At 41.9% G+C, this 26,340-nt stretch overlaps 1 protein-coding gene across 1 annotated transcript; it reads right to left on the bottom strand.

Moving 5' to 3' along the window:
• Positions 1-12,621: 12,621 nt before the first annotated feature.
• On the bottom strand, positions 12,622-13,560 carry LOC142462853 (olfactory receptor 1G1-like). Its single transcript, XM_075565069.1, has one exon. It carries the CDS (start codon positions 13,558-13,560, stop codon positions 12,622-12,624), a length of 939 nt encoding a protein of 312 aa, XP_075421184.1.
• Positions 13,561-26,340: the final 12,780 nt, after the last annotated feature.

Raw genomic sequence — 26,340 nt, forward strand, 5'->3', positions numbered from 1 at the left:
TCTCTATTTCTTCCCCTCCACCTTTCCATTTTTACATACAGTGTTTTTTTTACATACAGTGTTTTTTTACAGACAGTATTTTTAATAATCTTGTTCTATTCTTCTCTATTCCATTGGTGGCATTGCTATTCACTGTTTTGTGTGTTTGCATTTAATGCATATTTTCTAATTTATATTCTATCCTGATTACACTATATACATTGCATTTGCCTTCTTAATAACCTCTTATTAACTTTTAAAGATTTTTATAAGAACATATTTTTAAATCACATAATTTTAGGATATTGCTGTATAAACATTTATTAACCTGTTTGTTTTTTTCTTTCTCTCTCTCCTCCATTCTTTTCCGTCGTTATTTGCCACAAGCATCAGTATATATATTAAACACAAATATATTTCTTTATTAAACACTTTTTTTTTTCTTTTTGATTAATATCCCCCCTTTTTTAATATAACATTTTCTTCTCCTTTTTTTAATATTTTTAATATTTCTTTTTGTAATAAAATAAAATTTAATTCACCAATGTTATTTATATGATTTTGCCCTTATTTTTGAACCACAGTGTGATGTGCCACTTGTGTGGCAACCTGTGGGTTAACTTTGTGATCAATTAGTATACACACCCTGTCCTCCAATCAAATACCAATTAACTTGGGTATATAACAGCCACAATTCTCAATGGACACCATCTGCTCCTGAGGAAGCTGTTAGAGAACAGCGAAACGCATTGAGCCAAGCCTTTAGTCCACCAGAGCCCTGCTGCAAGTGAAGACGTGTGAGGTGTCTGCTGCCTATACCAGCGATCGGCTGAGATTCATCTCCCCCGCTCTCCACCGGTTGTCATCCCCGTGCCGCCGGAAGTGACGTCAGACGCCATACCGCGACGGGGAGGTGAAAGCGAAGGGAAGCTATCCAGCCAGCACACCATCGCCAAAAAGCCCTCTACTGTCTCACGAAACTGCTACGGGAATACCTTTCAAGTACTTATTGTAAGTACGTTTGTGCACCTTGCGTGATGAGATAAAAATCTGTACTTTATGGTCTATACTATAGTCCGTCTTTCTTTCATATTATCCTACGTGAACCTGAGCTGTTACACCTTGAGATTATCCCGCATGAAGTTAACTACTATCAAGTTCCCCTCTCTGTGTATACCCCACACCGACATCATCCTGACAGAGTCAGACCACTGCCTGTTTAAATCTTACATGCTGTAAGTAGGAATTGCATTAGAGCCAAGATTCACCCATTCTCCGCTTGTCTTAACATATTGCACTATCACTGTGTTTATATTTTTTATTTCTTGGTGTGTTCCTGAGAATACCGCTCCCTTCCCCCCCCTGTGGATCAAGTCTTCACATTAGAGTACGCCCACTTTTAACACCTGTACCTCGTCGCCATGCATAAAAGGTTACACACTTTGCATAGCCCACCACTCGATGATCTTTATCTGAACTTGCCCTTGTCCAGATACTGCATTGTGCCATCTGCTTCCATGGATCAACCCCGATTCTACGGATGCAGGAAGCCACTCGCCTCTGCAGTGCCTATCACACAGAAAAAGCGAAAGGCGGCAGCCGTTTCCACGCCAAGGCCAAAGCGACAGGCTAAGGCCAATAAAGAAAACCTTCTGCTGACTCCAAAGGCTAATGGTTTTAATAGACGTCAGCCTTATTATGTCAAGAGGAAATACAGTGATGTACACTCAACGCAAAACAAATGGCAGCCAACCCATCGAAACCGCAGACCACTTCCTCCCATACGCTTCGACGATTCTGCCGCCACTCTCCCGGAAATCTTCAGCCCGGGTTCTCCACTACTCGTCCTCGACACTGCCGCCGCCCTCCCGGAAACCCACAGGCCATCTTCGCCAGTGCTCTTCAACGACGCTGCCGCTGGTGCCTCTGAAATCCACTGGTCACTTTCTCCTTTGCACTTAGACGACTCTGCTGCTTCTCGCCCGGAAATCCAGATGTCATTTTCTCCATCCCTCTTCGACGACGCTGCCGCTTCTCCTCTCTCGGATATCCACAGGTCACCTCCTCCACCCTTCTTCGATGACGCTTCCGCTTCTCTCCATGGAACCCCTATCTCATCCTCCGTAGCACCAATCCACCCAGATGTCCACAGCACGCCATGCACAAGAAGCAGCTCGTTAGACCGGATGCTGAATGGGATAAGTGTGGATATCCCCGGGAACTCTATTGTGCTGGCAAAGATAGATCTGCTTCTGGAGACCATGCTAAATATGGATCAATGGATGCTAAATATGGATCAACGGATGCTACAAATGGAACATAAATATAGATCAACAGACGCTAAATATGGATCAACGGATGCAGAAGATTGATCAACGGATGGAGAAGATGGATCAACGGATGGATCGACGGATGGAGAAGACAGAGACTGACATAGCGGGGATACATAATTTGCTTGGTGTTCATGTCCCTGTATCCCTGATGCCGGAGCAGGAGGGTGGCATGGATGTGATAAATGGGAGCATCGACCACCTTCCATCACCAAGCGCACCCCCTCCACCAGAAGAAATTGTGTAAATGTATGCCGTTGACGAGGATAACATGACAATCCCGTCAAGACCATGCCAGGAGACAACACGGCGACCAAGACAGGAGGAAAACTTCCTCCCAGACAACCTACCCTCACCCGCTGCCACAAGAACACCCGCTCACAGAAGAACACCTACATTCGCTCGCATCGATACGGTGCCCTACAACATCCTGCGCGATATGCCACCGGCACTCAGGGAGAAGTATAGGGTGATGAGTGCTGGTGCATCCCACAAGTGTGCCTGGTTAATTTTTAAGCACCACGTGTCCTACTTGATGTACAGTACTGCGAGTGGGCCTTCAAAGTGAACTACGAAGGAAATCGCAAAAAAAAGGCGCTTCCTGACAATTTAAGAAAGACCATTCTGGACGAATTGCGGCGCTTTTTTTCAATTACAGATCCTGTAATGAAAGGCGTTCGAGACTGCATTAATGGCATTTTGCGCCATGCAAGGCATCGGCCATGGAAGGACAATCTGGTGGGGTACGCATTTGCGTGAGTGTTCAACTGCTGTAAATGTTTGGTAGATGTTTTGTTCCAGTCCCCGAGGGCCGCAAACAGGCCCGGTTTTCAAGGTTATCCTGAAAACCAGGCCTGTTTGCTGCCCTCGAGGACTGTAGTGGTTCAGGCCTGACTGACTGTTCTGCACACCATCCCACTGTAAATGTTTTGACTTGCCGTACTTTAATAATGGAGATGTTGCGTTTTGTATATTTTATGAATAAAGAATTTTTTTTAATAACAACATGTGACTTTAAACCATACTGACTGACATAAATGTTTTCACTAGCAGTAAACCATACACCTGTTGATGTTTTGAATTGCTGTGCACTTAAAATGTTTTTACATTGTACAGTATTTGTAAATAAATGTTTTTGTACTTACTCCACCAATAAAAGAACATGTTGATTTGTTTTAAATTGTTCCATTGTCTCCTTTGATACTGTAACAAAATTCAGTGTTTCTAGAATGTACACTACTCTCCAGGCACACTGCACTGTATACTGTAGGCATGCTCAGTACTGCACATCACAAGAGTATTTAAAAAAATAGAAGACACATACTGTACTGTACAGTATGTACTGGTACTGTATAGAAGACACATACTGTATGTACTGCAATACATGTAGAATAAATGCATACTTTTTATTTTTTCGGGTTTATTATACAGTATACTGTATATAAAAATGTATTGTATACTGTACGGTCGGAAAACATCAGCATACTGTTTCAGGTATTGTATTCTAATCAATAACAATGGCCACTAAACTGTAGACTCCGGTACGTGGGTTTTTAAATCCGATTCAGTAATGTGCAGGCATTGTTACACGAAGCGATATTATCCATCGAAATTCCTCCATTTGCCGTTTTCTTTTCTGAGGAAAAACAAAAAGAAAAGTTTTACTGTAATGGTCAGTCCCCTAAAGAAGTTCCCAGTCAGTCCCACCAATAATTTTCTCGGGGGGCGTCTGTTCCCATGCGCATGCGCCTACCGTCTATGTGATGACACGCATATGCATTTCAAGAAGGTTCAATGCGCATGCGCCTAGCGTTCCACCAATTGTTCAGTATCTGCAGTATTGTAGAAGCCGCTCAGCCAATGATATTGCTTACAGGAGAATCGCTTGACTTTTGAATCGCACTGATATTGATATTTTAATAAAAATAAAAAAATACGGCAACATTACTCACCATAGAATTTCCCAATCAGCTGGCGCCAGCGCCGGGCCACTATCAGTCCAGTATTCTTGATCATACACGTTGATAGTTGGCAGCAGGACTACTATACCTGTAGTCAGCTGATGAGGCTGGAAATCGCTTAGGTACATGCAAGCTTGCTCGAAACTGCACACGAAATCCGGCTCAGGTTGCAGGTATCCATGCGTGGACAGACAGCAAGGGTTGTCACTGACGGTGGGACCGTTATTGGAAGCCGGTGCTGGTGCTGGCGCATTGCTTGCCAGCGACTGTCGTTTCTTAGTTGGTTTTAACATGACCCTTTGCCTTTTGCCGTCTGCATGATCATAGATACAGGAAAAACCCGGTGATACACACCAATACCCTCCAATAAATTGGGGATCAATACGATAAAAACATGGATCGCTACATAACCTTTTCCTTATTGTAAAAGTCATAGTTTTCGATAAAATACTGATAAATTTGAACAACTGTTGCCATCTTATCATCTGTTGCATTAATCGCGGCCCATATTAAATACGTGTACGTTCTGTCGGGTTTTTGGAACACGGGCTGCACTTGAACACTCATGGCGGCGGGACTGACTCTGGAGAATAACAGAAACTGGTCTTTGTCTTTCTTTAATATGAAAAGCCTAAATTGATACATTATTGTAACCTCTTCCTTCAGTCCCAAGGCCAATTTACAATAGCCCACTGTGGTATCTTTTTTAAACGAAACACCTGCTAGTCGACACATTACTGAAGCGCATGCGCATTACAATTCATGAATATCTGCCATCTGGCGGACACGCGAAGAATTGCAACCTATTAAATCCAAACCATTCTCAATAAACGCATGAACCGCGCATTAACCACGCATCAACCGCGCATGACCCGCGGCTGAGAACGCAACATGAATGCGGCATGCACCCGGTGAAGTGCATAGCATTCGAAAAAAAATCCCGGAAAAATGCGGTGATGTTTTAGAATAAAAGGGGCCGCAGCAGTAGTTGTATTTAATACATTTTATATTTTCTGGGATTATCTGAGTGCTCATTAGTGAGACTTCTTGTTTTCTTTTTTTGTGCTATTTATAACTTTGTCCCAGTAGCATCAACCAGGATCTCTATTTTAGAGTTTATACTTCAGGTTTTAAAGATATCCATTTATTACTAGGTGTGTATGTGGTTTCTGTTTGTATGTATGTATGTATTCATGTATATATATATATATATATATGTATAAAAGAGAGGAGAGAGTGCACGCCCCATAGTGTAAAACCGTATATTTAATGAAGGGAAATGGAGGGAGGGGGAAGAAATGAACTCACAAGGGTACAAGAATTAAAAGCATTTCGTGACAATATCACCACCATCCGGTATCTGTGCTTGAATCAAAAGTCCATCCGTCTCTCAGAGATGAAGGGGCAGTGATCCATCAGGATGTCCAGGGTGCATAGATATTGTTCAGCAAAACGTTCCTGAAATCCCAGAGAATGTTTCCTTGCTGGATGGCCTCTGTATTGTTTAGCGCTCGAATCAGCCTGTTCCTGCGCATGCGTAATGACGTAGTGTCCGTGCGTATTACGTAATGACGCTCCCTGACGCGTTTCGTCACACACGGGCGCCCGTAGGTCCAAGTGTCTGGTTTCCCCACACTCCATGGGGAACCTTCATTACTCCAAACCAGAGGCATTGGCAAATCTTCCTCTGGCCTACCAGGCTTTTCAGGACATCTTCAGCAAAAGGCAGATGGAGGAACTACCCCCTCATCTTCCTTTAGACTGACCTATAGATCTGCTCCCTGGTACAGCTCTTCCACGTTGACAGACTTACCTTTGTCAGAACCAGAGACTGTAGCCATGTAGGCCTATATTGAAGAGAATCTGGCTCGTGGATTTATTAAAAAATCCAGCCCCCCCACAGAAAAAAGATGGGTTCTTAAGACCCTGTATTGACTACAGGGGTCTTAACAACATTACGGTTAAGAATCGCTACCCGCTTCATCTAATTCCGGAACTCCTTGGTCGCCTGCGTGGTGCGACCATCTTCTCCAAACTCGATCTAAGAGGAGCCTATAACCTGGTCCGAATCACAGGGGGATGAGTGGAAGACTGAATTTAGCACCAGAGCTAGTCACTATGAATATCTTGTCATGCCCTTCGGGCTATGTAATGTCCCCGCAGCTTTCCCATTTTTGGTCAACGAGATCTTCAGTCTTACTGGGTTCTTGTATCATCGTCTATCTCGATGACATCCTTATTTTTTCTAAATCTTTGGAGCAACATCGTAAGCAGGTAAAAGTGGTACTTCGACGTCTTCGTGATAATCAACCTTTTGCAAGCTTGAAAAATGTGAATTTCGAGAAATCTAGTCTTGCTTTCCTCGAATACATCATATCCGCTCAATGCTTACAGATAGGTCTTGTCCATCCTAGATTGGCCACTGCCCAAGGGACTTAAACCCATCGAAAGATTCATTGGATTCTTGAACTATTACCATCGTTTCATCCGGGATTTCTCAAAAATAGTCAAACCTATAACGGCCATGACCAAAAAGGGGGTAAAGCATGTTTCTTTGTCTCCGGAGGCATAAGCTGCCTTTCTCAAATTAAAGAGACTTTTGTCCATGGCTCCTATTCTTGTTCACCCGGATCCTCTCCATCTGTTCATCCATGAGGTTGATGTTTCCAATATTGGTGCCGGTGCAGTACTTCCACAGAAAACGGATTTACAGTCAAATCTGCATCCTTGTTACTTGTTCTCTGAGTTCTCTGCCGCATAGAATTCTCAGTCAGGAATTGGGAGCTCTTGGCAGTAAGATGACACTGGAGGATGGAGACATCTCATTGATTGAACTTCAATGCCTTTGATCATACTAACGGACCACTGTAACCTGGAGTTTCTGGGGGCAGTCTGTTGGCTAAATATCCACATAGCGAGTTGGGCTCTATTATTCACCAGGTTCAACTATATTATTTCCTTCAGACCGGCATCCAAGAATGTTAAAGACGATGCCTTGTCCTGACAGTTTTCTTCTGAGGATGCGCTGGAGATTGACGAGGTGCCCACTATTCCTCTCTACAGAATTGTCACCACTATAACTACCACGGTCATGGACCTCATTCTTAAAGCCCAATCTGAGCTCCCCTCTGGTATTTCTGTACCGCCTTGTTGGCTTCCCCTCTTCATCTACAAGTCCTCCAATGGGGTCATCAAACCAGAATTGTGGGGAACCATGGAATTAAGAAACAGCTGAGTTTCTCAAGCGGACCTTCAGGAACGACGTCAACCACTTCTCTCGGCCTGCATGGTATGCGCATGAACCAAGGTGCAATGCTCTCTATCATGTGGGTTACTTCATCCCCTTCCCATCCCATCCCATCCATGGTCACACTTGTCCATAGATTTCCGGGCATGATGGTAATCGTGGTCGTGGTTGACCGTTTGTCAAGCAGGCACATTTCGTTCCTCTGAAAAAACTTCCCTCTGCTCCAGAGCTGGCAGATATTTGCATCAGGGAGGTATTCGGCCTGCGATGGTTTACTGACAAAGATTGTCCATATGCAGATTCTTAAAATCCATCGGGATTGTATTCAATGGCAGATTTGAATTAATCCATCCGGATTTTTAAGAATGCAATCCATGTGTGGTATGGATTTTGTCAAAATGGTCCGCGGCATTCTGGGAAACAGATTGTTATAGTTTCATACACCCTTATCATTAACGACATGTTTAGATATGTAAACTTTATCTACCTCATCACTTACTACCTGGACTAAAGTCTCTATCACAGAGGAAATGACTGGCAAAGAAACATAGAAGGGTTTTTAAGCTGTTTATCGGTGTGAGATGCATATGCCTCAATTTAACCAAATAATATTTCCAAATCATAGAGATTTTGATTGCTTGTCGGATTTTAAATATTAAAATATTTGTCATTTTTCTCTAAGTCCTTGAAAAAATGTAAAGCTCTGAAATATTTTCTAGTTAATTGTTTCAGTAAGGATTTGTTTCCTTGCAAACACATGTGTAGAAAATAAGAGCATGAGAGCAGATAAAAGAACCATACGCGTTACAGTATACCAATGCAGCATGTATTTTATATCGAATGGGAGCAGATGCATATAATAGACACCTTAATGTGCATATGCTGTACTATTTATGTTCAGTCTGGGCAGGAGAGAAGGAACTGATGAAAGGACACCGACCAGAGCCCGCTCTTGGCCCCCCGCACCCACAAGGGATTAACGCAGCAGGAGTCCCTGTCACGGTGACTTTATGGCAGGCTGTAATTTACACACAAATATATATAAAAGATAATATATATTTATACCTGGGTCTGAACTGGGATGAGACTTAGATATGATAAAATATAATTTATTCCTTGATAAAGGTGAACACATCGGATATACAAATAACAGGCAAAATATAGACACTTACTTAAAATGGAAATGATGAAGCAGTCATATCTGAAGTGGCAGTTCATACAGCACTCTTCATAGTCATCAAGACACCAAAGACATGAAAGACCTCTGGCATGAAGACATTGCATAGCGTTTCTCTCAGCAATCAAGATGGTATAGAACAGACAAAGGATAAAGGGTTGACCACAGATTATATACCTTTTGTGGCCCTATCCTTAACCTTAAGTACAGGTGATTGGTTTTCAATTACCTCCAGCCACTCACTAACATGGGAACACATTTTGATCCATGCCCCCCTGCTAGTTGGTACATGCGCAGTAGCACTCTGGGGTCTCATTTCTGTAATCCCACATTTGCATCAGGAATGCCAGCCAGTCTACCCAATAGAATATCTGGCAGGAAACCCTTTGTTGTAAGGTGTGAAATGGGACACTTATAGCCTGCTCTGGTTTGAGTCATCTCCGCCCTCCTGTAAACAGTGTAGGTGATAAACTCCTTTGAACAGCACTTAATTTCTAGACATTGGGACGCTTCTCTGACCATCTGCTACCTGATGGCCAAGGGAATTTCCTCTGGGTTTTACCCATACCTTGGAACACAGTAAAAAAAGATAAAACATAAACATATTTAAATATCCGGTTCCATTGGGTCCAGCAGGTCCAAACTTCCCAGTTCTCAATGCCGGAACTGGGACACCCTATGGTCCAATTTGAGACTTGCTACGACCTTCGGAACCGGAGATACACAAATACACTTAAAACCGTTTCACATTTTAATACAAAAATCTCCGCTGTAAATTAAGTCACGGTTTTTCACTAAATCCCCATTGAAAACAACTGGCTCCGCCGCCATAGACTTTCAATGGCAAACCACCGCCATTGGCGGCTATGGGAATCCGCCGCCATAGACTTTCAACGGGGCGACGCCGCCGTTGAAGTCAATGGGGGTTTTCCGCCATAGTCGGTCAATGGGGTTTGGCCGCCATTGGAGTCTATGGGAAAAGTCCTGAACTTTCAAGGGGGTCCATACTCCGTCGGGTTGGTCCAAGAGGGTCAAGGATGGTTCTGCAGCGATGCCGGAGCAGTGACTACAGATACCCCAAACCCTGATCCTCTGGGCCCTCCGGAACCGGAGCTATGGATTACCCAATTTTTAGCTTTTGACACTTAGCCGTTTTCTTGAGCTGTTTCTGCCGCCACCATTGGAACCTATGGCGCGACCCACTCTTCTCGGTTCGACCCTTATCGGGGGTCCAGGATACGGGGACCCGGTTGTGGTCGAGTGGGGGGAGGTCTAGGAACTAGGGGCAGAAAGAATTTTATTTCTAGGTGCTCTAGAACTGTTTATTCCCACGCCACTTGTCGGTGAACTTGGCTAATCAGTGATCAAAGCTCTCCTATTGAAAATGTATCCGCTTTGCGGTTAAGCGGTTTGGACGGCAGCCAACTCGTTCCTGGAAAGCTCCTTCAAGGATTTCCATTGAAGTCAATGAGCCCATTGACTTACAATGGGAAACCGCCGCTCCTCCTCTCGGACGCCATCTGCTGGTCTTCTCAGGAAACAGAACCCAAACAGCAAGATTCACCATTGAAACACATAGAGCTCAATGGCGACCTATGGGAGCCTGCAAAATGGTGCCTGAAAAGGCGGGAAAATTACACAAAGGGCTATAATCACTAAACAACTATTAACCCTTGTGCTCCCGGATGGATCCTAGTGTGTGTGTGATGCAGACACTGATATAACAATAAAACAGGGGAACAGTGGAATATACATTTTCAGGTTATGACAAGGGTTAAATCACATTTCTGGGCCTCAGCCCAGTTAACCCCTTGTCTCATTAGTGGGGTTAGAGGGTGGCCACTTGGGGTGTAACCCCTTTAATCCCCGGGCCAAATCCTCCCCATCGTCACAGTCCCTGCTTCTGAATTGGGCTTCACAGCATGAATCTTACCGAACTGCAACAGTGTAAGAGCTGCACAGAGAGATCAGAAGGAAGCATTCTCTCTCTCTCTCTCTCTCTCTCTCTCTCTCTCTCTCTCTCTCTCTCTCTCTCTCTCTCTCTCTCTGTGTCTCCCTGCACAGCTCTTACTGCATATCTCACTATTTTTATTATTATTTATAGTACATAGGATTGAAGAAGGGGGTCTCTAGAGCTGAACCGCTTTAATTTCAGGTCCAGGGATCCCCTGCTTCCTGAGGTACATACCTCCAAATTGGGTGCGGGTATCTCCTGCAAGTTTGAATTTCCCGCATCATGGCCCATGTGACCGGGACATTTAAACAGCCCCAGATACTGGCACCCCATATGGCGACCTGTATCTCAAGAAGCAGTGGGTCCACCAGACAAGAAATTGTATCTGGTTCAACTCCGCAGGCTCCCTGCTTCATCCCTATGTACTAAAAAAAATACAAATAGCGAGATCTGCTGTAAGAACTGCATGGGGGGGAGACACAGAGAGAGGGGCCGCTTCTCTCTGATATCTCTGATGTAAGAGCTGTGCAGGGAGACACAGAGAGAAGGGTCGCTTCTCTCTGATATCTCTGCTGTAAGAGCTGTGCGGGGAGACACAGAGAGAGGGACCGCTTCTCTCTGATCTCTCTGCTGTAAGAGCTGTGTGGGGAGACACAGAGAGAGGGACCGCTTCTCTCTGATCTCTCTGCTGTAAGAGCTGTGCGGGGAGACACCGAGAGAGGTGCCGCTTCTCTCTGATCTCTCTGCTGTTAGAGCTGTGCAGGGAGACACAAAGAGAGGGGCCGCTTATTTCTGCTCTCTCTGCAAAGCTCTTACAGCCTGGTAGGCTTAAGGCTGCAGGAGTCCAATTTAATTCAGGGAACCCCCGCTGCGGTATCCTTCTTGGAAATTCACTCTGTGCTGGGCCATGATCAGGGCCGTGCTCCAACCTCTCCAAGTGCCACACAATGAAATTGAATCGTGCTACATCTGTATGTATGTCTGTGTGCACAATTTTATTTATACAGTGCAAACAGTGTATGCAGCACATTACAAAATTACGAAACAGGGAACTATAGTAGAGTTCAGATGTGTTAAACTGTTTTTCAACCGCAAATAAATGTTGTGGCATTCTCAAAGTTTGCATGCGATTCACCAAACCTTTTAAATCAGACCTTGATATAGTATTTTTGCACCCCTCTCCCGCAAAAGCCCTATTTTAGGTTCTGGAATAAATTAAATAAGATTGCAAAATTACAAATTGTTGGTTACATTTTTTTTTAATTTCTACATTTTTGTTTTCTTGTCAGCAATGCAAATGCAAATTGTAGCAACTGTGAAATTTACAGGAACATGTAAAAAAAATAGTGAACCAGTTTTGGACAGATGCAAACATCTCTAATCTGGGGTCATTGGACATCCATGGTAGAAAAAAAATCATGATGAAACAAGTAAAATTCTTCTAAACATTATTACTGGAATATAAAAGGATATATGTAAAGAAAAATTAAATAGACAAATGTTGCTTTCATTTGATAACGTGTCATAGTCAAATAGAAGCACAAATGCATACAGATATGGAAGACATTAATGCTCCCGCTGGAGTATTTCCATGGGACAGACAATGCGCCAATCAGTATTTAACCATTTAAAAGAAATGCACATGTGCTCTAGAAGAAAATGAAAATTGTTATTAAATCCCAAGGTTTCTGTTCTGTAACAGCCGGTAACTTTATGATATCCTACTTCTTCTTGGTGTGTTGTACTACAGCAGCAGAAAAGGGCAGGTTTGTGACATTCAAATAGATTGCAATGCACTTTAATCTCTTGGAATCCAGTGTTACAAATGACATTATTATACATGAATAACGGCTGCCTCTAAATGAGGAAAGTACAAGTTCCAATGTTTTTGGATACAAAGCTACAGTCCATACAGTGTACAAGTTCTATCATTGTATAACTACATTTATAACAGAAGGTACAGTAATGTGCTATTACTTATTTTTTATTTTTACTCTGCAGCATATTTTCAACAAAGCCCTTCTAACTGCTTCTTTCAGAACATTGTTTCTAAAACTATATATAAGTGGATTCAGGAAAGGAGTAATTACAGCATAAATCACAGATACAAGTCTGTCCTCTACAAATCTATAACTTGTGTTTGGACGAAAGTATGTAAAAAAAAGGGTACCATAAAAGATTGAGACAACCATCAAATGAGATACACAAGTGGAGAAACCTTTAAGCTTGGTTGGGATTCTCCACAAAGTGATACAGATAAAGACGTAGGATGTCAAAGTAATTAGAAAAGAACCCAATCCCAAAACCCCACCAAAGACAAATATTAACACAATGTTCAGAAAAGTGTCAGTGCACGAAAGCTGAAATAACTGAGGTAAGTCACAAAAAAAATTCTGGATGGTATGTGACCCACAAAAGGTCAGCTTTTTTATAAAAAGTGTGTTTATTAAGGAATATAGGAATCCAGTAGTCCATGCAGCAGTTGTCAATTTAACAGAACGTTTTGAGTGCATGATTTGAACATAATGCAGAGGATGACAGATGGCAATATATCTGTCATAAGACATCACTGTCAGCAATGACACTTCAGCGCCAATAAAAAAGATGAAGAAAAAGACTTGAGTTATACACGCAGGAAAAGAAATGGTCTCTTTTTCCCTAAAAAAGTCATATAGCATATGAGGGGAAGTGACAGAGGAATAACAAACATCCAAAGAGGCAAGGTTTCCAAGGAAAAAATACATTGGCGTGTGAAGGTGGGAATCAGTAATGATCAAAAAAAGGATAAGGAGATTACCAGTCAATGTCATTAGGTAGATGAAGAAAAACAGCAGAAATAGAGGGAGCCACATGTTTGGGATGTCCGACAGTCCATGAAGAAGGAATTCAGACAGCATTGTTTGATTTTCCATGTCAATGTATTATACTACACAGGAAATAGCCACGAATGAAAAGTATTAGAAGAAAATACAATTGTAGCAAACAAATGATGATAGTAGTTGCAATTTAATGTAAGTATTATTCAGTGATTAATATACAGTATATGGTAGACCATTGGTGCTTACAGTAACTGAAACTACTCCCACTAATTCTCTAATTCCTAGGGTTTGACATAGTAAAGTTTCCTGGCTGCACAAGAGCAGCAAAACTGGTGAAAAGAACGGCACCACATTGATCAAAGAAAAAAACCTTGGAAACAATGGGATTTTTGCCTTGATAAATTTGGTGCAGCTTTTTTGCTTCAGTTTTGTTCCACTTTTACAGCCAGGAGATAATACATCAGCACCATTGGTTGTCAGGAGTTATTTTTCCACTTAGTTAATGTAATTTTACAACATTGTGTGATAGATACAATACTTACAAACTGTACAAAATACACAACTTACTAATAAAAATGTACATGAATTCTGCAAGGGCCAAACCTCCCAATGTTTTCTCTGTCGAGTTTTACCACAAGAATATTTAGAACAAATGTTCAGAGAATCAGGAACTGAATATGTTTCATGCTAATTATCAAGCTAAAGTGCATGACGCGTTATGCATCCTGCGTAGCACTTGTGGCACATTACATAGTTATAGACAGTAGTAGATGAGGTAGAAAAAAATATCAAGTTCAACTTATGCTACATTTAGACGACAGATACGTATCCTACATTTGTATTTACAGTATTTTGATCAAGAGGAAGGCAAACAAAAAACACAATTGACACATCATCCAATGCTGTTTCATAAAGGGAAAATTAAATTCCTTCACGAGTCCAAAAAATAGTAATCCGATTTTCTCCCTGGATCAGCACCATTCCCATGTTTACTTATTTGGTATATGCCTGTATACCTTTCTTTTTAAAAAAAAAAAAAAAAGATGTTCAAAAGTGCAGAGAAGAGCCACCACATTGGAAAACAGATGTCCAAACTTTTTTTGAAGATATTTATTGTATTTGCTATCACAGTCTCCATGGGTAATGAATTGCACAATTTAACTGCCCTTACTGTAAAGAACCCTTTACTTTGTTGCTGGTTAAATTTCCTTTCCTACAACCCCAAGGGATGGCCCCGAGTCCTTTGCACTGCCCGTGGGATCAATAGTTCTTTTGAAAGCTCCTTGTACTGTCCTCGAATATATTTGTATATAGTTATCATATCCCCTCTTAGACGCCTCGTTTCTAATGTAAATAAATCTAATTTAGCTAGACTCTCCTTAAAAGTCAGATTTCTCACCCCCTTGATTAATGTGGTGGCTCTTCTCTGCATTTTTTCAAGTTTCATAATACCTTTTTTATGGAGTACTGCCCAAAAGTGCACTCCATATTCAAGATGTGGTCTTACTAATGCTTTATAAAGGGGCATAATTATGCTAACATCCCTTCCATCCATTCTATTTTTAATGCAAGATAAGATCTTATTTCTAAAGTGATCTCCAAAAACATTGGTCCAACTGAGCTTGATCAGATTGTCTAATACAATATGGGTTCAATACAGGTGTTAGAAACTGAATCATATTTATCAGAGATATAAATTCCCTGTTTTAAAATATATGTGATAAACATCCTCGATAAGGCTGTTTTTTTTAAAATCTGTTTTTCAGCCATTTAGAACAAGGTTTCATTGCCGCAGTAAATTCACTGCTCCACATTGTACGAAAAACGGCCACTAATGAATAAATGAATTATTATTTGTATCATAAAGTGTACTTTAATAATTACCACCACTCAGTGTAATTAATTGCACCCAAACGCACAGCATACATTTTGCCTTTGCAGTTACTGTAACATTGAAGATGTTTTCAATTTGCTCATCTTGCTCTTAGTCTTTTGGTGAATTTTGTACAATATATGTATAACTTCTGATATCATATAAGAGAGCAAGATTAGCTTCTGATACCAACATGGAGAATGTAATTGGATTAATGACAAGTCTCAGAGAATACAGGTCTAGGTATTAATCTCTAAGTATTAATTAAACTGATTGAATGAAAAAAAAAGAGAGGGGTTTTTTTAAGACAGAAAATATTTATTTGTATCATAAACGCTACCTTAATGGATACTAAACGATTCATTTAAATGCCTCCATATGCAAAAATACAGATATTCCCTGGCAGCTATTGTAACAATAAGGATTTTGTCATTTTGTTCATCTTGCTTCTACCTCTCTAAAGAAAATATTTGTTTTAAGAAAAAAAATACAGACATCCTTATAATATGTAGTAAATCTTACCTTTTATTATATGTAATAAGTAATACCACTTGATATGCATAATGAATTTCCTTCTCTGCTTTAAAACCAAACCTGTGAAATCTCTAGGTGTTAATTAAAGCTAAGTAAAAATGATCAGTCACGTTATCTTCAAGTCCATAACACATCTTCCACTTTGTGTTTTTAAGCTACGTTATGTGTCTGTTATGTGCTCTATAAATTATTGACCTGTCAATTGTAACTCTTTTAAATCCTGAAAAAAAAACCTAACTTTTTCTGGGTGAAAAAAATCACTCGCCCCCAAATGAATAAAATGATAATTTCAAGATTTTAAGAAAAGGAAAATGCATTTGCAAGAAGGCAAAATAATTTGGGTTGATGTATCAAGGTAAAGAAAGTATTTAAAAAATGTGATTTCATATCGCTCCATTCTCTGCATGTATTTGAATCAAAAATAATATGGCAGCATAGCCTGAAGGAAACATATATTTATATGATATAAACATCTATATATATCCCAAAGTGATGAAAAGGGGTGGAGATAAATGCTGTAAGAAATCTTCAAGGAACGGCTCATTGTATAATGACACTAACCTGTAAACAAAGACATTGAGGGGGAAAGGCACTAAGCAGTGAGCTTTTGCGGCCGATTGTGAAATTTTTACTCGCTTGTTACAAAGTTAAGCCAAACGCGGGATTCACTAACAAGTGAAGCGCATTTTGGTCCGAGCGAGTAAAAATATGCCCGATCGCCCGAGCTTTTTTTCCCTCCCTCTGCTATCGTGCTTAAACTTGTAAAGCACGATAGCTGATAGAAAAAAAAGCCACCTGTAAGAACTGCATGGAGACGCTGCGATGTGGATGCTATAAAAATGGCGGCAACACTGGCATCCGTTGCCCCATACCGGGGCCTGTAACTCAGAAAGCAGGGGGTCCCCTGAGCCAGAAAGCGAAGCGGTTCAACTCAGGAGACACCCTGCTCCCACACACTATCATGTTTATTGGGGACAATTGTCCTCAATTAACATTGCAATACACAACATACCACCCCCTGTGCCCCCAATAACCCTTATACCCCTAACATACATAAAAGATCTTATTTTTTTTTATGCACAGGAATTATAGTATAGGGCGGCGGTGGCCCTCAGTTGTTCCCCACGGGTGTCCGGAGGCCCCAAAGAGGTCCCGGCAGGTGTCCGGGGGTCCCCGCTTGCCTGTGGTACCAATCCTGTGCCCAAAAAAAAATACTTCTTAATAAATACACCCCCTCCCTCCCCAGCCCACTAACACATACAGTACAATAATGGCCAAAATTACTATTATCCACATGTGGATAATAGTGCATTTGCCCATTTAAAATTCAACATTAAGCAGCATAAATAAAGTAAATAAATCTTGCACTCACACCTGCCAGGCTGTCACGATGAAGGCCGTCCTCATCCTCATCACCATACATGTCATCCATTGTCACAAACAATACAGTACATTAAAAAAAAATCTAATGTCCCCTAACCCCTTAATCACCTTACCGGTTAGTAACCACTAATTAAGGGGTTAACCTACCCTCTGCCACTACCCACCCAAGAGGCCTAACCATCCTCTCCAGGCAATTACCACTACCCTTCACCCATACCTTGGTAAAGTGGGGTCATCATGCTCATATAATACGGGCATCATATACCACTATGCCAGTCAATGGTCAACCAAAATAAAACATAGCACATAGCAAAATAAAACACAGCACATTGCCAATTAAATAGATAACAAATGCCAATAGAACAATTGAATGGCACAGGGGGTACATTATGCCCATATAATATGGTCATCATTTAACACTATGCCAGTCGGTGATTGTAACGGGGGATTTATCCCTGTTCAGGAAATGTGCCTCTAATCCAGCAGTGTGGGGGTTAACTGCTGGTAGTCAATTAACCAACACAACCTGGCTGATTAGGTTTGTTAGAAAAGCCTGCCTTTGAGACAGGAAGTGAGATTGTTCCTGAGTCTCACAAGTTGTGGGACTGACCATAGGGACAGACGTCTTGAGCCTGCCAGAAGAGGCTGCCAGCAAGACACAGGGGAAAATACTTCTAAACCTGTATCCTGACATTGCCTTATCGCCTTCCCCTACAAGAAACAGATAAGACTTTTCTTTCTAAGACTTTTTGTATATCTGCACATATCAAGATATATGTTTGGGGCTGGGAGACATGCTAATCTAAAGGGAGTTGTGGACTGCATAGGTTTCACTAGAAATACTCCCAAGTGGAACATAAGCTTTGTTTGACCCCTTATTTGCATACGTTTGGATGATTTTCTTGTGTTAAAGAAACAGGCGCAATAAAAGCCTTATTTAATTTCACCTTATAAAAGTCTCCATTGCATACCTCTGCACATGTCCTCTTACATATGGTCGGCAGAAGTGGCCATTGAAGTTAAAAGGGGCCCCGGAGATTGCCTGTGAATTTTTTTTGTGCTTTTTACCTACAAACAGCCTGAGCAACATAAACAAAGAATCACGTGCAGCAGAGACCAGAATTAAAGGGATACACATCCAGGCAGGAACTCTACACTGCACTGAAGAAAGCCACAAAACCACAGATGGACTCTTTTCCCCGATTCAAGAGGAGAGAGGGAGACTGTGCTGAAGCAGGTAAACCTTACTTGCCTATCACAATAAAGTGTAATATGGTCATTGAAATAGGGGTTTTGCCTTCCAGCCGTAGTCAGGGTTCAAGAAGTAAGTTAGCCCTTAAAAGGGATAGGCGTTTGTTGTTTTCAAATGTTTCGCTGAAGCAGTGAATACAGATGGTGACCCACGAGCGGTACTGATTCTGCAAGTAAAGGCTGCCACACCGCGTAGGACTACCAGCTGTGAATGGAGTATATGCAGAAAAGTGTGAAAATTGATGCAAGACTGTGCTGAAGCAGGGGAATTTTCAGTAAACAAGTGCTGAGGGTAAAATTGCCCTACCGGGGAAAAAGGAATTGCTGAGCTGTGGAAAAGGTATCCCAAAGCCAATTGCTGAGTGTTGAGTCGCCCTGCCGGAAGTGAAAGAAATATTCCACTGCAAAGAATATATATTTTTTTTTCTGCAAGTAAAGTCTGTCTATGTATCTTGGGAGTAAAACAGGCACCCAAAGTGTGAAGAGTGAATGCCATAATACCCAAAGTTGAGACTGAAAATTACTGAACTCAAGCAGAAAACCAAATTATTTTGCTGAAGCGGAGGGATTACACCTAGCAAGTAAATGGTGTAAAGCAAATAGAAGTTTTTACCTAGCAACTGCACATCCAGTATACCTAATGAGAGAGAATGCGTGCACAGTACTGCTGATATTGTAAAACTTACCCAAGAAAAAGAAAAAGTCTACAGAGATGCCTGTGAGAGCTACGACCTCTACAAGCAAAATATGCCCACCTGTAGGACTACTACAATTGGGGGCTCTAGCAAATACAGTGGCAACAGCTGCAATAGCGCCTCCTGAGGTCAGGAAGAAAATTACACCTGATAGCCCCAAAATGGAGGACAAGATGCAGCGTTCCTGTAATGAATCCTACCCCACAGAAGAGTGGCCCTTCCAGTCCAATAAAGAGGAAGACATCTCTTATGGGGAATCCGAACCGAGTCACACCCACAAAATACCCCAAGAATGGTGGGGGTGCCTGAACTCGGCACGACTCGAAAAGACCACTCTCTATGATGACGAATATGATCGGCAGGAGAAAGAGCGGGAGCAGCAGATCAAAAAGGCGAAAAAAGAAAAGCGGTTCTTCACTTACCGTGGAAGTAACAGACACGTCCGCAGATCCTGTGGAGAAAAGGGGGGGCCGAGTTGCCCTGCAGCCTTGAGAAAATGGAAAATTCGTCCCGCGGATAACCGAATATCCAGAGGGCCCAAGGCAGAAGTCGTGTACCTCAAAGAAGTGTCTGTCTGGTGCCAACAGTGAGGAACCCTCAACCAACCATCCCAGGGAAGCAGGGCCGGAACCAGTGAGTGTTGATCCCTTGACCAGCCCTGAAAATGCCCTGATAAATGCCAGGCATGACTGTAATATGATCCGTGAACAATTGAAACAAAAGAAAGATGGTTACACAAAGCTACAGAAAAATAACGTGAAGCTACAGAAAGATGTGCTCACAATTTACCCTTTGGCCAGGACAGAATTGGACGATCTCAAGACTGAGCTAGATGCTGCAAACACTACAAAAGCCACCATGGTGGAAAAGCAGAGCCAATCCGATAAAATGATGGCTAAGCTGAAGCGGAAGTATGAGGAAGCAATGAAGGAGATTACAGTCTTTCAGCAAGAGGTTCACGGTCTTTGCCTAGAACAGAATGCCTCACAACAAGAGGTTAACAGTGTCCGGACAGAGGTGGACATATCCCAGAAGGAGGTTCATACACTCCACACAGCACTGGATACATCACACCACGAGATCGGCACCTGCCACACAAAACTGGAAGTCTCTAAAAAGGAACTTCATAGTCTCACTGAGGAGCTGGACATCTCTCAAAAAACTAACCCCAGTCTTAATATGAATCTCAAAATCTCTCTGAAGGAGCTTCAGACCCTCAACCTAGATATGGAAGTCTCCCGCCAGGAGACTATCATTCTCAAAGCATGTGTGCGTAAATGGAAGGAGGGATACATGGAGGCCCTGAAAATTACAGAGACTGCAAAAAGAAAAAACTTAAAACTGAAAGAAGAAAATTCTCATTTGACAGACCTCGTCAAGGAAAAGAATGAAAAGCTGCACGAGCTTAAAGAAATAAATAAACTTTTGGAAGATGAGAAGTTTGAAGCAGAGCACCGACTGCAGAACCAACTGCAAGGTCTGCGTAAGCACCTCCAGAAGGCCGAGGAGAAGCAGCAAACTCTGCAGGTAGAGTGGATGAGATTACAGTTCTACAAGGACAAGTATTGACCCTGACCAAGCGTCAGTATCCCACAGCCACAAAAACCCATAAAAACAAGGGTACAGTGAGAGCTGGGAATACCGCTCGTCTGAAAAACAAGGTTGCAAAATTTGAACCACCTAAACAAGCACAAGCAAAACCTTCAGCCACCCAACAGGCAACAAAAAAAGGTACACGTGCTGAATCAAAACCAGAAGAATCCTTAGCTGATGAAGCTGAAAAGATGGTTCATTCTCTGGAAGTGGATGTGGAATTGCAACTCAATCCCAAAGAAGCTGAACTAGCAACTCCATTGAGTGGAAAAAGTGCAGAGAGACAGCTTCAAGAGCGGAAAACTCAAAGGGCTGCTTTTAAACGCTCTGCAACTGTTGCCATTCAGTCTGCCTACACTAAGAGGAGCACTCGATGCAAGGGAAATCTCATGGCTGCGCACGCAGTAAAAAGACTATACTTGGAAAAAGTCCTCCTCGAGCGACTGAGGAGTGCTGATCTCAAGCACCTTCGGAAGGAGAAACGAATAAACTGGAGAAAGGGCTCCAATCCCAGTGGGACTGAGGGTTCTCTTCCTCCATCCACTCCTATTCAAGTCACAGAGATATCTCGAATAAGAGTGGAAGGATGGGCTTTGGCCGTGGAAAGCACGAGCTTCCCACAAACAGGGGAGGTATGTAACAGGGGATTTATCCCTGTTCTGGAAATGTGCCTCTAATCCAGCACCTGGCTGATTAGGTTTGTTAGAAAAGCCTGCCTTTGAGACAGGAAGTGAGATTGTTCCTGAGTCTCACAAGTTGTGGGACTGACCATAGGGACAGACGTCTTGAGCCTACCAGAAGAGGCTGCCAGCAAGACACAGGGGAAAGTACTTCTAAACCTGTATACTGACATTGCCTTATCGCCCAAAGGTGTGGACACCAGAAGAACAAAGAAGCCTTCCCCTACAAGAAACAGATAAGACTTTCCTTTCTAAGACTTTTTGTATGTCTGCACATATCAAGATATATGTTTGGGGCTGGGAGACATGCTAATCTAAAGGGAGTTGTGGGCTGCATAGGTTTCAATAGAAATACTCCCAAGTGGAACATAAGCTTTGTTTGACCCCTTATTTGCATATGTTTGGATGATTTTCTTGTGTTAAAGAAACAGGCGCAATAAAAGCCTTATTTAATTTCACCTTAAAAAAGTCTCCATTGCATACCTCTGCACATGTCCTCTTACAGTGATCAACTTAAAAAAACAATCACAAACAAGATCCAATGCAATCAAAAACAATGAGAAACTATAAACAATTAAAGAAGTAAACAGAACTAAATTACCAGCAATCAATGAATTCAAACCAAAATAAATACTGCTATTAACAATTAAAACACGAAAACTTAGATACTTTTGGCGTGCTCAGGGAGAGCATGCGAGTCGGAAGAGAGACCTCAATGGAGAAGGTAGTGTTAATGAAGTGTATACACATTGTAAACACATGTAAACACACTTAATTTATAATTAAAAAATTCATACATGGGAGAATAAAACACACCGATATTTATATCGCAACGATAGTTGGAGCGATGGAGGGAGTGATCTAGATGAGATCAAAGAGTGTTAGGGATACTGTAACCAAATTATACAATATACACACAAAGAGAGTATCATTGGTACATCCCCAGCTAGATGAAGGCCCTATGTATATATCCACCTTTAGGCCCAATGGTGTCAGAGTTCTTAGTCTATATCAAAAAGTCTCCTTTTGTGCCAGTTTCAATGTTCTATCTCCTCCTCGCCAATTGGTGGGAACTGTCTCAATTGCTATAAACATGAAGCCTGAGGGGTCTTCTGAATGCTCCAGACAAAAATGTTTTGACACATTGTGTGTCTGGAGTCTTCTCCTGATGTTGCCCATGTGCTCCAGTATGTGGACTCTAAGAGGTCTTGTAGTACGTCCCACATTCTGGAGGCCACATGGACACTGTAGCATATAGACTACAAATGTAGTATGACAGTTAATGAACTGCTCCATAGTTAAGCTTTCCCCTGTAGATTTCGACACAAATTGCAATGTGTCTGTACTGTAGATCCCTGGGTACATGCTTTACATGTATGACATTTAAAAAAAACCTATAGGTTTAGGTGCATTGTGGGCATGGTTTACAACTGTGGCAATCAATGGGTTTATTGGCAAAACATTTTTTAATTTAAATGTAATGTATTTTATTTAGTGTTTTTTTAAATTTTTATTTTTAGCTTGCCCATTCATTGTCGTAGTGGTAATACATGTACATATTGTGGGCATGGTTTACCACTGTGACAATCAATGGGTTGGGTGGGTGGGGGTGGGGGTAGTTGCCCTGCTGGGTAGTTCGAGGTGGGTTAACCCCTAAATTACCCTATCGGTTAATAACCGCTAACATGATTAAGGGGTTACAGGCCAGTAATTAGTTTTTTATTTTATTGTCGGTGCCCACTGAAGACTAGGAGAATTAGGATGGCCTTCACCCTGGCAGGGATACGTACAACTTTTATTTACTATATGCTGGCTGGGTAACAGTTTATTTTGAATGGGCAAATGCGCTATTATCCACGTCTGGATAATAGGGATTTTGCCCATTACTGTATTGTATGTGTAAAGGTGGAGGGGGGTTGTTGTGGGTGGAGGAGATGGGTAGTAGGGTGTCCATTCATTGCCATTTGGGTTATCTTTTCTCCCATTGAGGGCATAGGTAATCACAATGGCAATTAATGGGTGTATTGGCTAGTATTAGTGTTTGTCTTGTATTTTACTGCTTATTGGGGGTATAGGGAGTGGGTGAAGGGGGTATTTGCCTAGAAGTGGGGGGTTAGACCTCTCGGGTGGGTATTGGGAGTGGTTAACCTCTTCATTTCCTTAGTTGTTACTACCAGTAAGGTAATGAAGGGGTTAACCCCTCCCGCAACCTTCCCGGTAGGGCTATCCATGCACCCTTGGGCAACTAGCCCCTTCACCCATCCCTTCTACCCCCAATAAACCAGGTACTCTGGTTTAACCCCTTCAGTACCTTAGTTGCTAGCCGCTAAAGTAATGAACCAATTTTTTTTTATTTTAAGAACACAGTATTGAAGCAGTGGGTCTCCGAAGCTGAACTGCATTAATTTCAGCCTCGGGCACTCCCTGATTCCTGAGTTACAGGCCATGGTATGGGGTGTTGGTATCTCCCTGCATTTCTTAAATGTCCCAGTCACGTGGGCCGTGACATAGAGATACCGGCAGCCCTGTAACTTGGGAAGCAGGGGGTCCCCAGGGCTGAAATTAATGCGGTTCAGCTCCAGAGACACCCTGCTTCAATACCGTGTTATTAAAATAAAATAAAAGCCACGGTCAACTCTTGGCATGCTGTGCACCAGTACATGTTCTGCAGCAGCTGATAGATACAAGTGTCTGCATCGGTACACCATATGAGATGTGGACCCTGCTTTGGCAACTCTGACACCAGTCTGACCTACAAGCGCATATAACATGTCCGTATCCATCTGCTCCTCACGCAACTGTTCAAACAATAGGTGGTCATATGTGCTGGAAGCCTCAACAGTCTGTCATTGTCAGCATGGAATCAGGTGATTTCAGGTGATGACAATGAGTAAATAGCAAAGGACAAGAGTAACACTGACAATGGAGTTTCAAACAAAGAAACCCCCCTGTGACAGGGTGAAGTCAGGTACTGATAATTATGCCTGGGAAACATATATCTGACTCCTTCATCCAGCACTCAGAAGGTTAACCCAGTAAGAATAGTTGGGCAATCAGGAAGTAAGAGGAGACAGCTGACAACCACCTTGATAAGGAATTAATGATTGCAGAAGGTGGCTGTCTCAGACTAGAGAGTTATCCTGTGCAAGATGCTATCCAGATGGATTTCCAACCCTCTCTCTCTAAGACACAGTAAGAACTTTGATATTATTCCATGACTATTGTGGTGTATGTTTAGGGGTTGAGAACTGGACATAGCCAGCCAGCCCGATAGATAGGGCTTGGATTGTTAGTAAGTTCTCCCTATGAGGAGTAGGTGTTTTTTTTGTAAGTTTTGTTTTGCCTTAAAGGAACAGTGTGCCCAAATGTTAGTTGTGCTGTGAAGAAATAAACCCACTCAACGTTTGCTAAAACCTGCCACACCCCCCCAAAAAACTAATCAACACTACTATCTGTTTCCTCTAAAACAGGGTTAGTTTCCACATCAACCTGTTTCCCTGACACAGACTGAACAGGCACAGACGCCTCTTCAGGTATGTTTTTAACCAGGGTTGAAATAGGCTGAATACTTTGCATACGCTAGAGCCTGGTACAATCAGGAACAGTTGCTGGTACACCAACCACTGCTAAGGCTTTTCTGCCCACACTGCTAACTGAGCCTAAAACCGTTGACCTAGTCCTCCTCAGTCTCATAGGAGAGGCATGGGCAGAGCCCCTCCTGCCCTGGCAGCCACTGCCGCCACTCATTCCATATATTTTTTAACAAATGGAATAAATTAAATAACTAAGAAAATAAAATTAATAGGAAACAATATTTAGCAAAAATAGTTTTTTTTGTGCTGTGTTCTATGTTGTGCCTGTGTGTCTGTGTTCTATGTTTTGCTTGTGTCTGTGTGACTGTGTTTGTGTGTCTCCCCTTTGTTTCTCACCCTCTGCAGCCAGTTCCCTGTCTCACGCTTTCTTTCTCAAATTGCTGTGCAGATAAGTGGCGTGTTGTAGTTGCAGCAAGGCGGGATTTTTAATGACGGATTACTCCCCCGGCGGTTTTGAAAAAGTGAAAATGGCAGAAATAAACACAATCCGCGGAATGGATTTACGTTAATCATGTCAGGGGTTTCATTGAAGCATCACAACCTAGCCATATAGAGGGATTTAAAATATTCCAAACGGATTGAAGTTGGAAAAATCCGGGATTTTACACCGTGGAACACATTTTCCCAATACCACCCATCCCTATCTGTGACACAGATGAGTTGACATCAAAACCACGTGAACCCCCAGTAATGTCACGTGAGTGACATGGAGAACTTAGAGGGTCCTAAAGGGTCCAAAGTGCAAAAGAGGAAGGAAAGTTACCATGAATCAGTTAGCTATAGTGCAACACAGCAGTATATTAAAAACATGAATAACTTGGATAAAGCAATGAAAGGGTTATGATAAGGTAATGATAAGCTACGGTGCTATACAGTAGCAGTCAATGTTCACTCTAATACAAATGCCTGACTATCCAAAATACACAATAATAAAACCTACAACAAGCACCTAAACCCCCCAACTGTAAAATTTAAAGCAATAGGCAATCAATCAATTACATAAATAAAATCACTAGCCAACAAATCAAAAAAGAAATAAAATCACTAGCCAATCAATTAAATAAATCACACCACTAGACAATAAATTAAAGAATTCACACCATTAACCAAACAATACATTCTATATATAAAAGCAGTAACCAACACATAAATTAATTAATACATTCACTAGGCAACACATAAATGTAACCATTAACCAACAAATTACATCATTAAATAAAAACGCTAAACAATCTGTAAAAAAATACAAATCAAAACAAGCCATCACAATT

This window comes from Ascaphus truei, chromosome 11, assembly GCF_040206685.1.
Source record: "Ascaphus truei isolate aAscTru1 chromosome 11, aAscTru1.hap1, whole genome shotgun sequence".
NCBI classification, from domain to species: Eukaryota; Metazoa; Chordata; class Amphibia; order Anura; family Ascaphidae; genus Ascaphus; species Ascaphus truei.

Coding starts and splice junctions, on each gene's coding strand:
- LOC142462853 (XM_075565069.1), bottom strand. CDS start 13,560: ATGGAAAATCAAACAATGCTGTCTGAATTCCTTCTTCATGGACTGTCG.